Source organism: Gracilinanus agilis, chromosome 1 (genome assembly GCF_016433145.1).
Source record: "Gracilinanus agilis isolate LMUSP501 chromosome 1, AgileGrace, whole genome shotgun sequence".
Lineage (NCBI taxonomy): Eukaryota > Metazoa > Chordata > Mammalia > Didelphimorphia > Didelphidae > Gracilinanus > Gracilinanus agilis.
This window is the reverse complement of record NC_058130.1, coordinates 168,747,697-168,762,195: the sequence shown is the minus strand read 5'-3', so window position 1 is coordinate 168,762,195 and position 14,499 is coordinate 168,747,697. Positions and strand designations below refer to the sequence as shown.

The window sequence follows — 14,499 nt, the reverse complement described above, 5'->3', positions numbered from 1 at the left end:
TCCCCTGCACCATGTTGCCATCTATTTCTATAGGCCATTTGGTAGCTTTTAATCCAGCATGAATTTATTAAATGGCTACCATGTTGCAGCTGTAGCTGTGGATTCAAAAACATGATTCAAACAAGAATAATTATGAGGTTCAAGAAAGATTTCCTATAGAAAGTACACATGCACTGAGTCTTGAAGGAAACCAGGGGTTCTGTGGAGGTGGAAGTAAGGAAGAGATTGCATTCTAGGAATGAGAGCATCTTATTCATTATTCTCACAGAGATGGGAGCTAAAATTCCAAGTCTGGGCAACTTTTTGGTCCTTTGGCTAGAATGTAGAATGGGGAAAGGGAATAATGTGAGATAAGGGTGAAAAGGTAGACTGGAGCCAGATGGTGAAGGGTAGGTATTAAATGGCAAGCTGGGGGCAGTTAGGTAGCAGAGTGCTGGGCAGTAAGTTCTTAAGAAGTGCTTATTCAGGGGCAGCTGGGTAGTCCAGTGGATAGAGCGCCAGGCCTAGAGTCAGGAGGTCCTGGGTTCAAATCTGGTCTCAGACACTTCCTAGTTGTGTGACCCTGGGAAAGTCACTAAGGCCTGATTGCCCAGCCCTTGATGCTCTTTTTTTTGTTTGTTTGTTTTAGGATTGATACTAAGACAGAAAGTAAAAGTTAAAAAGAAGGCAAGCATAGGTGTTTGTATTTTATCTGAAAGGCAAGAGGGAGCCACTGAGGGTTCTTAAGCACATCAGTAATGTGGTCACATGATTATAAGAGAGATTTTTTTTACATTTGTGTGGAGGATGGAATGAAGTGGGGAGAGATTGTGTGTCAGAAGTCTAGTTTTTGGGCTACTATTGCAGATAGTTCAGATCAGAAGTAATGAAGGTCCAAATGAGGATCCTGTGAGTGGAGAGAAATTGACAGATATTTAAGAGATTGTGGAGATAAATTATAATAGACTTGAAAATTGATTGGTTGTGAAGGTGAAAGAGAGTAGAAAGACTAGAAAATGACAATTTTCATCCCATTATGGTGAGGGAGTAATGATTCTTGCCAGATGAGGGCAAAGGGCTAGGACTCTCTCTGTCTCTCTGTCTCTCTTAAACCTATACCTTCTGTTTTAAAATCAATACTGAGTATTGAGTGGCAAGGGCTAAATGACTAGGATTAAGTGATTTGCACAGGATCACACAGTTTGGAAGCGTCTGAGCCTAGATTTGAACACAGGACCTCTTTCCTCTAGACCTGGCTCTATCCACTGAGCCATTTAGCTGTCCACTAGGATCCTCTTTTGAGGTGGGAAGGTAAATCTGAATAATGAGAAGTATGGTGGTGCTCTCAACCAGGCAAATTTGGAGAAGCAATGCTTTAATAGAAGATTACATGCTCCATTTTTGACATGTATATAAAATGCCTATAAGATTTCCATTTGGAGATCTCCAACAAAGAGATGATGATACAAGAGTAGAACTCAGGAGAGAGACTAGGGTTGAATACATACATCTAGGAGACATTTGAAAAGAAACCTATATTTGGCGATCAGATCACTTACTGAGAGTCAGTATAAAGAGAGAAAATAAGGGGACTTTAGAAAGATCTTTGTGGGGCTCTTATGATTAGTGGGGAATTGGTGATTCAGCAAAGGTGACAGAGAAAGCATGTTCAGGTAGGCAGAGAATCAGAAGAGCACAGTATAAATAAAACTGAGGGAGGAGAAAGAAATTACCAAGTATCATCTTCCTATTCCACCCTGCTATAGTCAAGTACTGGGAGGCCCTGGTATATTATCTGCTCTGAATCTCCCATCTACTTGGGGGCAGGGATTGGCTGGATAGGATTATATTCAGTGGGGATTGGGGACTTGTTGGAGTCTGATGATGGAGGTGGATAAACTTCACTTTTTTTCTCAGCTCATCACTCCTTTCTATGTACCTAGATAACCAAGAGACCCTGCTTATCTCCATTGTTCTTGGTTTCATTTTATGCTGAAGTTTCAAGGAGTGCGGAGAGTAATGGAGCAAGATGTCATAAAGGAAGAAAATATGCTTAAATTTAACTTTCTCGGACAATCGCAGGACTTAAGAGTGTTGGCAGTCATCCTCCCATCATCCACTAGGATCTAGACCTGCAATTGTTTCCCTACCCAAATGCTTCTGGGGCCATTTTGATATCATCTAAATTTGGTCATGACTGGAGCAAAACTTAGCAATCACTTTGATTTTGTTCTTCAAATGGCCACCTAACTGGAGTAGAGTCTTTCATAATTAGTTTGGTCTTTGGAAAGTAGATAGAGTATGTTACTAAAATTAGACCCTAAAGCCTTTCCAGCATAGTGGACCCTGTCAGAATTTGTGTTCCTCCATTATAAATGTCAAGAACCCAAAGCCACCCTTTGGCCAGGAGGCACCTGAGAAGTTATTTGTGGATGCATTGTTGTTCAGTCATGTCTGACTTTTCGTGACCCCATTTGGGAATTTGTTGGCAAAGATACTGGAATGACTTGCCATTTCCTTTTGAGGCCAACAGAGTTAAGTAACTTCCCCACAGTCACACAGTTGTCTAAGGCCATATTTGAACTTGGGTCTTCCTGACTCCAGGCCCAGCACTCTATCCATTGTGCCACCTAGCTACCCATTGTGGATGCTATCTTATATCATTTGGGGATATTTGTGTTAATTGATAAGAACCCTAGTTAAACTTATTTCCGAATTCTTCAGAGAGAGGTGGTACACAAAAGATGTGGAATGAGGTATATATTTTCAGACATGACCAATATGTTGATTTTTTTGTTGGTTGCATTTATCTGTTACAAGGGAGAGTTCTTTGGCAGGATAGAGGAGAATCATTTGAAAGTCATTGTCATATTAAAAAGGAAAGGAAGTTGATATGTTATTAGCCTGTTGGATGGGCTGAACAAAGATATGCTTACATATGGAAGATGTGAAGAACTAGCTCTCTGACTTCTATCTTGTTATCCCAAACTCAGCTTAGGGGCTATAAAAGGATCAAGAAATATTGGCTTCAGGTTTAAGTGGTAGTTCTTAGATCTTTGTCCTAAGCTACAGACCATAAATAAATTGTCAAATTACTGTAATTAAGCTAAGCTACCCAGAAAATCCATTACTTGGCTAGAAATTCAGGGCAACAAAGTTATAATACCAGAAACTAGGTCAGCCACCCTACCACCCACATATCTGTAATCCATGTTACACAACTAATTCTCAGCTTTTCCTTAATAACAGTGTTTGCTATCCCTTCTTTTACAATTTCTCTTACTAAGAAAACTGGGAACTACTGTGTCCTGAAATCACTTTATCTATGTCGACTTTCCAGTAAAATTCTGCATTGGGAAATCAAGGCATAAACACTTGTTAGGGCTACGTGGGTGCATAGGGAGTTGAATAGAGTATACATTAATCAAAATCATCTTCTTTTGTGCTTTATATACCTTTTAAACGTACTGTTTTCTAGTTTTCAGGCCTCTCCGTTCTGTACTTATCTGTTGTCTTCCCTCAGTCACTCTGCTTATGGATCCATACTAACTTCCTTCTTTTTTTTCCTCTTGAACTTAATTTTTCTCTAGTGTTTCTGCTGTGTGAAACTGAACCACAATGGTAGACACTTTTGCACAGAAAACTTTAAAGTTTACAAAGTGTTTTCCTTAAAAAAAAAACTCTGGAAGGTAGTTAAGAAGTATAAATATTATTATGCCCACATTTAAAAATAAAATTTTATTGATATCTTTTGTTACATCACTGAAATTTCCTCCAGTATTCTTCTCCCTCCCCCGTCCCAAGATCCATCACCTATAACAATTAATTTTTTTAAAAGAAAAAGAAGATAAAAAATAAGCAAAAATGATCAATACATTGAAAAAGTCTGAGAATAGTTGTAGTAGTTCATACCTATGTATCTCTTTAACTTTGCAAAGACTTTGCATGTTAGGGGTGGGAAGGTGTCTTCTTTGGGGCCATGATTGTTCTTTGCAATTCTTCAGTGTTTGTTTTCAGCTGTTCCATTTTCAGTGGCTATTCTTTCCATTAATATCATGGTAGTCATTGTGAATATTATTTTCCAGTCTCTATTCCAAGTCAGATATGCCCAGTTTTTGAATGAGGAAACTGATATTCAGAGGAGTCTACAGATAGCTAGTTTTTGTGTGAGGATTTCAGCCCTAATGTATCCATACTCCAAGTCAGAATTCCTTTGCTTTATCACACTGATTTCATTCAGACAATTCTTAGTACTTTACAACTTATTTCTGACAGGCCCAGATACTGGGTCTGCCTACTTGGAGATGACTTGCATAAGTTATATTCTTATAGGTAAATAAATTTCTTTTTACTTAGTTTAACCCGAACTTGTTTAACTCTACTAAATATTTGTAGTTTTTTTTAAGAGACATTTGTTTTATTCATGGATATATCTATTGTTTTTTAATTGGTTTATCTTTTAAAAATTAAGTTAATTAATTAATTAAGGATATTTTTCCATGGTTACATGATTCATGTTCTTTCCCTTCCCTCCTCCCACCTCTGTCCCATAGCCAACAAGCAATTCTACTGGGTTTTACATGTGTCATTGATCAAGACCTATTTCCATATTATTAATATTTGCAATAGAGTGATCACTTAGAGTCTACATCTCCAATCATATTCCCATTGACCTATGTGATCAAGCAGTTATTTTTCTTCTGTGTTTCTACTCCCACAGTTCTTTCTCTGAACGCGGATAGGGTTCTTTCTCATAAGTCCCTCATAGTTGTCCTGGATCATTGCATTGCTGCTAGTACAGAAGTCTATTACATTAGATTGTACCACAGTGTATCTGTCTCTGTGTAGAATGTTCTCCTGGTTCTGCTCCTTTCACTCTGCATCCATTCCTGGAAGTCATTCCAGTTCATATGGAATTTCTCCAGTTCATTATTCCTTTGAGCACAATAGTATTCCATCACCAACACCACAATTTGTTCAGCCATTCCCCAATCAAAGGGCATCCACTCATTTTAATTGGTTATCTTTTGAACTTTAAATAGGGAAAGATATTGCTATTGTAATAGTAATATATTTCTTCCAATTCCATGCTTTCATATTCCCATTTCCTTTTTATTTATGTTTAAGTAAGTCAACCAACATTTCTGGTTTGACATTTTTCTTCTTTTATGGATGGGTTTGGGAGAGGCAGAGGTTGATTTTCCCCTCAATTTTGAGGGGGGAAACAACTTTCCAAGGAATGCCTAAAGTTAACTAAAGTAAAAAATCCTCATTTTCATTCTTCTGAATCAAGAAGAAGGCCAAAATTAAGATAAAAAAGGGCAGCATGAGAATATATGATATATATTAAGATAAAAAAGGGCAAAACAATGAGTAGAAATTATAGAGAGGCACATTTTGAATCAGTATAAAGAAAAATTTCTTAACAATTAGAGCTCTGCAAAAGCAGAAGAGTTTATATTGAAAGGTAAGTATTTCTGTATCATTTGTAGTCTTCAAATAGATACTTGCTGGAGTGGAAGAAAGTTGTAGAGGTGTCTGGTTGAATAGGTATGGGTAAAAGTAGATAAACTCTGAAGTCCATTACAACTCTGATGTTCTGTGATTCTATGAAAGAAATACACTTTTCTTTCTTTTGAAAAAAATGTGCTTTTATTTATTTTGTTATATACTTACCAATTACATTCAAATAAGTTTAACATTCATTTAAAAATTTTTTGAGTTTCAAATTCTCTCCCTCCATCTCCCTCCTTTGTCATTTACTCAGAAGGCAAACAAACTGATATCCATTATACTTGTGAAGTTATGTAAAAAATATTTCTGTGTTGCAAAAGAAAACATACATTAAGCTCCAAGAAAAGTAAAGTGGAAAAAATATACTTCAATTTATCCTAGAGTTCATCAGTTCTCTCTGCAAAGGTGGATAGCATTTTTCATTGTGGGTCCTTTGGAATTGTCTTGAAACCTTGTAACTAAGTCACAGTTGATTATTTTTACAATATTATTGTTGCTGGGCATATTGTTCTCCTGGCTTCACTTTGCATCAATTCATATAAGTCTTCCCAAGGTTTTCTGAAACTATTCTGTTCGTCATTTCTTATAGCATAATAGTATTCTATCACAATCATGTACCATAACTTGTCCAGCCATTCCCCAATTGATGGGCATCCCTTCAATTTCCACACAAAATGAGTTGTTATAAATATTTTTGTACATATAGACCCTTTTCCTTTTTTTTTTATCTCTTTGGGATACAGACTAGTAGTGGGTCAAAAGGTATGCAATTTTATAGTCTTTTGGGCAAAGTTCCAAATCGAAGAAACACTTTTTTCTAAAAAAACATGTTTACTTCAGTAGCCTTTGAGTCTACTATTAGGTAAAATTCCTGAGATATTCTTGAATAAAAAAGAATGCCTAAGCAAGAGAAAAATGCCAGTTATTACTTTACTTTAGGAATGCATCTAAACAACAACCTGAACAACTTGAAGTTTGGCAGTGATCACCATAGAATATCTTCCCATGCACAGACAGCCACAAAACAAGCAAAGCCGGACCTTCCTTCTACAAGAACAGGAAATGACAAGATTGTTCTGCTGGTGTGTAATAGAGCATGCACTGGGCAGCAGGGGAAAAGGTAAAGCAGATCTTTTTCCTAATGAGATGTTCATTTTAAATTTTTTTAAAGACCTTTTAGTTTAAGTACTCTTCCATCTGACAAGTATGCATCAGGTGCCAATTCCATGCAAGTTCCTGGGGATATAAAGATTGCTTGCCTTATATGACAAGGTATCATCCATTTTGGTATCTAGTATGATATATACAGACCTGCAGAATTCCCACCAGAGACCAACTGGAATTTTGTTTTTTGCATAGAAATATTTTATTGTGAAGGTTGATCCTTGTCTTGTTGCTAATTACTCTATTGTGAATTTCCATAGCATTCCTTTTTCTTAATGCACTTACTATATTCAGTCTGTATTATAGTTATTTGGGTACATAGCTTATCTATCCTATTAGATAATAAGCTTCATAAGGACAAAGATTGTGTCTTATTCCTCTTTATATCCCTCTAAATCCTCACCAATCATACCCTGGTCTTCTACTTAGCATTCTAGAAATTTTGGTTGCATTGACTAGAAAGAGCCAGTGGATATCAATGAGCTAGTTAGAGGGATGATCTACATCTAACTTTTGTCACTGACCTCTATGTTCTTATTTGTAGAATAAGGGGGAGGTACTAGATGATATATAATATTCCTTCCCTATCCTATTGCCTACAAACTTCCCTCAGCCTCTACCCTTCACCCCTCAACCCCCCCCCCTTTTTTTTATCAGTTTTTATCAGTTATTTGCACTTTCCATACCAAGGGTCTCTGCTGTCATGAATTGGAGTTAACTATACATGATGGACTACTTGAACTGTCCAAGAAAACAGTCCCAATTTGCTTAAGGAAGACACAAGGAATGGCTGTCTCTTAAACATCATTGGAACTGTTATCCTTCTTCTAAAACTGGTCTAGATAAAGTATTATTTATTAAACTTTTTTTCTTGCAGACTTTTTTAGTTTGTACTCAACTTAGTAGTCTCAACTAAAAGGTCCTATTAAAAATAATACTTGTCTTTTTGTATTACTCTGATCCAAATCTTTGTTTCTTTTCCTCACACTTGTTAATCAGATTGTAAAGTTGTCTGAACAAAGAGGCAAAGGCTATATATTCTATCTTGGGAAACTTCAGAGAGCTGGGTTGCTGGCCAGACTGGATTTGGAAACTTTTCCTAACTCCCTCAAGCTCTATTGGGTGTTTCCTTTATTCATTCTCAATCCTTACTGGGGACAACTCTTCCTAGGCTATTATAATTTAACCTCCTTCTATGTTGCTGTATTATTATTTTTAGTATATACTGGTGTCTAGGAATGCCCTTATTCACTAGTAGAACAAATATGGTGTAGACTTTGGAGTGCACCTTCTACCACAAACCTCTTGATGTAGGGATTCTTAATTTTTTTGTGTTTAAATGCATAAAACAAGGCATATAGGATTACAAAGGAAACCATTTGTACTGAAATAAAGTTATCAAAATTTTTAAAAAGTTCACTGAACTCATATTAACCTCTACTCTAGCCTACTGTAACTGTCTTGATCAGCTAAGACCCCTCAGAAGGATGAGAATTTACCACTCCTATGGAATTAGAAGTGCTATTAAGACTTGGAGGATTCATATGTAACCATCTAGCTATGATTGACATTTTGGGTACAGAGTTTGCCATATCCAGCAAGTAATATAAGTCAGGAGAGATTGACTCCATTGAGTCCCTTCTTACCAAGTTATTCTTGTTGACTCTGATGCTCTGGAATATGGACTCTGCCTTCTTTTCTTTCTGTCCTAGCTGTTTTCCAAACACATGACCTCTTGCTTGCCTGACCACACAGTACCCCCCCCACTGGTCCTTATAGCCCTATCTGCTTCTCTGGGTTTCAATCTTCCTCTCTGCCTGACTGCCTAACAAGGGAAACATCTGGTCCTAGTCTTTCCTTCCTAGACCTTTGTCTGCTTTGCCATGGCAGTCTCAAGATATCACTTTGACTTATCAGTTATTACCTGTAAATTACTATTCTCATCCCATTGATGCTATGGGGTGAAATAGGTAACTGTGTAACTGGGGTAATACAGAGGTGACACACACAACCAGAAAACACCCACATACCCTGTGTGACACAATTTCACAGGATAACAGGGGACCTCTCACAAGGGATGTAGGTATTAGGTGAAACCACTCTAGTTGGCAAGATGACAGTTGACAGTTTACTGGTCATCAACTAGCTGGGGAAAACACAAGGATTGGATGCTATCTCTCTATGGGTCCTTATTGGGGTTTGAGGAAGACAATAGGAAGTAAAATAAAATAGTTTATTAAGAGGTTTAGGGTTGGAGAAATGGGAAAAAGGTCACACTACATGAGATAACTATGGATAGACTTCAGGGACTGGAAATGGGTCAAAATCTACACTGAGCTAACACAGACTATCAGGTCCAGCTTTTGGAGGTTAGAAGGGTATGTGATGGTTTCACAACTGGGTCCACTTCAGCTCCAGTTATGTTCACAGCTTTCCAGGATCCTCAGCAATTAATCCACAAAAGGTAAAGACAGGTTGCTGAACCAGCCTGGTATGTCCACTACCCATGTCTGGTCTTGTTGCTCAACCTGAATTTCCATGGGTAGATGTTTCTTCTGGGAGACAAATCCACTTTTCCTGGGCTCTTCACTGGGACAGATAAACCAGCCTCCAACTGCCTCAGCCACAACAGAGTCACTCCAGGAAAAACCTTCCTTCTCACCATTCCATGGTTGGAACCCTCCATCCTTGCCTTATTAAGTCTGGCTGTTAGCTTACCCTAAATGTCTAAATCTTAATTTATAAATTTGTCTATTACGGGGGGAGGGAATGATATAATTGAAGTTGATTTTTCTAGTTTCATTTCAATTGAAGACATGTTCCAAGAGTGGTCTTATTCTGATTCCAGATAATTAGCTAGCAAAATAATAACACCTCATATTTACATAGCATTTTAGGTTTTACTTAATGTTTCCCTCTCAATAATGTTGTGGGTTAAATGGTTATATATTATGATCATTTTACAGATGAAATTCGAAGACATTATCAATAACTTAGTCATTGTAGGAATGCAGCAAGAGATATAGTATTAAGACTTTTAAAACATTTTATTTTATTTAGATTTGGACAACCCTTTGTGCTACACTTAGAAAAGACAATAGCATGGGATCTCTTGCAGAAGGAGATCTTGGAAAAGATGCAGTATTTTTTGAGGCCCACAGTTTGCATCCAGGTGAGTAAAACATTCCAATTTCCACATCTTTGAATACTTGGTAAAGAAATAAGTTATTAAGGGGGCAGCTGGGTAGCTCAGTGGAGTGAGAGTCAGGCCTAGAGACAGGAGGTCCTAGGTTCAAACCCGGCCTCAGCCACTTCCCAGCTGTGTGACCCTGGGCAAGTCACTTGAACCCCATTGCCCACCCTTACCAATCTTCCACCTATGAGACAATACACCGAAGTACAAGGGTTTAAAAAAAATAAAAAAAAAGTTATTAAAACTGGCTTTAAAATTCTAGATTCCTTTCTCATTAGGCCAGGAAACTAGGCTCCAGGGTAGAGAAGCCCTGATGAAATCTAACTTAATTAAGTTGGATCTATTCAGATTTTTAGTAATTGTTGGGTTGTGTCTTATTCTACTAAAGGAATTGGCATTTGAAGGACTTTCTTTGACTTGCCAGACATTCTATCATAACATTTTTCTAATGAAAAGTACGTCACAAACCTTAAAATGCTATAACAATATGAACCATTATTAATGAAGTTCAACACATAGAAAGTTTGGGGAAATTTGGTAGAACTTTTATATCTTGCCCTAATAGTTTCTATGCATTATTCTTTGTTAAAAAAACATAGCTATAATTTGTTCTCTTTATCTTAAAAAGAAAACAAACACATAAATATCACTGAGCTTAAAATGATGTACAAGAGTACTTTGCTTTATGTAAATTATTTTAGCCAATATGGCCAATAAAATAGATTTTCGCCAATGGACTTGCTAATTGGTGAAGATTTTTAGTAAATTAGATTGTTCTTAAGTGCTTTAGAGGAATTCTCTTCTTTAATGATTCTTTGACAGAGCAACCTTTTATCTGTTCTATAAATCTGATTATATTAAATCATAACAGGGATACACTTGTACTAGGCTTCCTACCTAACCTAACTCTTATGTTCAAAACAGGTGTGCCCATTTAGCTTGCGTGTTGTCAGTGTTGTGGGAATAACATACTTACTACCACAAGAGGAGCAACCTTTGTGCCACCCGACTGTGGAAAGGTAAAATCACGTCTTCTCTGACCTCATCAGCAGAGTGTGCTTTTTGCATGTCTGTATACCTGAGATTATAGGGATATCTGTTAGACATTCCTCATTAGTGGTAAATTCTCTAGCCCTGCTCTGAAATTGAAGTTGTCATAGCTTACACAGCACATTTCTGGAATGAGAATGAGTCTCATTTGACATTTCTCTATTAATTTTATGGTTGTCTTCAACTTTATATTTTGGCAAATAACAATAATAATGTATCTGCAGATCATAAGTTTAGAGCTTGAATTAGTTATGCATTCATTTATTAGGTTTCTTCTAGGCACTGTGTTAAGTTGGGGATACAAAAAGAAGTGAAAGACAGGTCCTGCCCTCAAGGAACTTATAGTCTAATGGGGGAGACAACATGTAAACAGAGATATGCAAAAGCAAGCTATATATGGGACAGATAGGAAAAAGTACATATACATACATACATATTTGCGTGTATCAAGTAATTTGGTGAAGGGGGAAATCAGGACCTGAGTTGGGGCTCAGATAAAGTTTTATGTAGGAAGTGATTTTTAAGCTACACTTTGGAGGGAGCTAGGTATTCTGAGAGGTGGAAATGACATGGCTGGAGATAAGATGGAATGACATGTTTCTTGAAGGCAGCTAAGTTGGAGCATGGAATGGCTAAAAGGGAGCAGTTTGCAAGAAATTGGAAAAATAGTCAGATGGGCCAGGCCTAGAGACAGGAGGGTTCAAATCTCTGGATTCAAACATTTCCTAGCTTCTTGGGCAGGTCACTTAACTCCCATTGCCTAGAGTCCTTAATTGCTCTTTTGCTTTGGAACCAATACATAGTATTGATTCTAAGACAGAAGGTAATGTTTAAAAAAATAGCTGGGAAGGAGTCAGATTGTGCAGGTCTCTGAATGCCAAATAAAGCAGATGGTGTTTTATCTCAGAACCAAAAGGAAGCACTGGAACTTTTTGAGCAGGGAGGTTTCAGTCAGATCTGTTCTTTAGGAATATCACTCCAGGAACTGGGAAGGGAACCTTGTATACTACCTAATTCAACTTCCTCTACTTTTAAGGATGAGGAGAGGGTCACAGAGAGGATAAATGACTTGCTCAGGGTAACAGATAACTAAATGGCAGAGCTCAAATTTGAATTAACTTCAGATATAGCACTCTTTGCCCTGAATTAATTGGAATGCTTACTCTGACAATTTTATAAAAATTCTAGTTACTAACCTCAGTGCAAACAAAATATTCTTATAGGTAGATAAAAACATGCAATTTGAAGAAAAAACTACTGACAGCCTAATGTTCTAGTTGATGAAATTGCTACTTGACTTTTTTCATTTGGGTTCTTTGCTGGAAGGAAAAAAAATAAATTAAAAATTACACCTTCTAAAAATACAGTTTCATGACATAAGTGTCTTTTGTTCTGCTACCCTTTGAAATAGAATTAATACTCTGTTCTTAACTCATTTTTATTTCTTAGGATCTAAGGTAAACATAAAAATAGGATGGAAAAATTTCTGGTAGTTTGTGCTATGAAATCAGAGAAGGGAGGAGACAATGAATTTAGTTCCTTGTATTTTTTTAAATAAAAAATTATATTTTATTTTATTTTCAGGTCTGAATTCACTCCCATCATCCCTCCCCACCCCCTTGAGAAAGCTAGAAAAACAAAACCCTTGTAACACATGTGTAGAATCAAAGACAAAACAAATGACTGCATTGGCCATATCCCCCACTCCCAATATGTTTCAATCTGTACTCTTATATTCCTCACCTCTATCAGGAAGTAGGTTACATGTTTCATCTTGCATCCTCTTGAATTGTGGTTGCTTATTGTGTTGACTAGGGTTTCCAAGTCTTTCAAAGTTGTTTATCTTTACAATATTAATATTATTGTGCAAAGTGTTCTCTCAGTTTTGCTTACTTCACTCATATCAGTTCATACAAATCTCAGGATTCTTTGAAAGTGTGCTTTTCATTATTTCTTTCAGTACAGTAGCATTCCATCACATCCATATCCCATAACTTTTTTAGCCATTCCTCAACTGATGGGCATCTCTTCTGTTTCCAATTCTTTGCCACCACAAAAAGAGTTACTCTAAATATTTTTTTGTACTGGAGTTCTTTTTCTCTTTCTTTGATCTCTTTGGTAGTAATAATAACACTGGGTCAAAGGGTATGCACAGTAATAGCTTTTGAGGCATTCTTCCAAATTGCTTTCCCAAATGTTTGAACAATTCCTTGAATTTTAGTTTTAAATTAAATCTATGATAATAGGTCCATAGAAAATAGTATTCCTAGAGAAGAGATAGTGGAACACATCTCCCTTATCTCAAAAGAGAGGTGAGGAACTATTACAGCAGAATATTGTATGTATTGTTAGATATCATCAGTACTGGATGCTTTTAATTTTTATTTGTTATGAGAGAGGGTTAAGTCAGGAGGGAGCTGGAGGGGGCATATTTCTGAAATAGATTGTGACATAAAAACAAAAGGAATAAATAAAACATTATAAATTATAAAAAGAAAAGAAAAAATAGTATATCCATGAGTGCATGTATCCTCCTTGCCTTACAAAGATTTTCTTGACTCTGCTGCTTTTGACACTGCTCACCTTCCCCTCCTGTATACTTTCTAAGTTTTTAGTTTTTGTGACACTGTTCTTTTCTGGTTCTCCTTTCTTTCTAGTTGTTCCTTCTCAATCTTCTTTCCTGGTTCTTCTTCTAGGTCATTCTGACTAACCATGGGTAGTACCACCTCTTTTATGTCTATATTATCTCAGTTGGTGAGCTCATCAACTCCTATAGATTTGATGACCATCTCTATGCAGATCTCTCTCTCTCTCTCTCTCTCTCTCTCTCTCTCTCTCTCTCTCTCTCTCTCTCTCTCTCTCTCTCTTTCTCTCTTTCCTCACCCCCTCTATCCCCCCCTTTCCTCCTGCATTTGTAATCTTGACATTATCCTTAATTTCTTACCCTCATCTTCAACTCAAAATTCAATTTGTTGGCAATATTTGTCATTTTTACCTTTATAACATTTCTCATTATACATTTCCTAATCTCCACATAAATAGTGATGACCTTGCCAAATGCCCTCATCTTCTCTTGTCTGCACTACTGTAGTAGTTTTTTGGTAGATCTCCATGCCTCAGATCTTTTCCCACTCTAATCCATCCTTGATTTAGCCCCCAAAGTAATTTTCCTAAAGCATAGATCTTCCCATGTCTATCCCTCTACTTAGTAAATTTCAGTAATTCCCTATTGCCTTTGGGATCAAATATAAAGTCTTCTGATATTTAAAGCTATGTATAACCTGTCCCCTTCCTACATTCTCAGGCTTCTATTAACAAAAAATGATGTCTTCTTATGCCTTACTCCCATATTCAACTACCTAACCTACTTGATGTCCCACCTCCCATCTCTTCACTTTTTTACTGGCTATTCTTATGGGAAAAACCAGGGAAATTAACTTAAATATTATATGTGGGTTCAGAAGGGTGAGTAGGAGACAAGAATGACCTATTACACTATTCCTCATGCTTGGAATGCTTTTCCTTCTAACCTCTACTTCTTAATTTTTCTGACTTCCTCTAAGGATCAGTTCAAATTTCACCTCCTATAGGAATTCTTT

The 14,499-nt window shown here is 36.9% G+C and overlaps 1 protein-coding gene across 1 annotated transcript in view; it reads left to right on the top strand.

The window, feature by feature from the left end:
- USP31 (ubiquitin specific peptidase 31) overlaps positions 1-14,499 on the top strand; it is an 87,122-nt gene that overhangs the window by 14,356 nt on the left and 58,267 nt on the right. Inside the window, exons 6-8 of the mRNA XM_044678227.1 lie at positions 6,433-6,613; positions 9,718-9,829; positions 10,775-10,869. Coding sequence (XP_044534162.1) covers positions 6,433-6,613; positions 9,718-9,829; positions 10,775-10,869 — 388 coding nt within the window. The remainder of the gene's footprint in view (positions 1-6,432; positions 6,614-9,717; positions 9,830-10,774; positions 10,870-14,499) is intronic.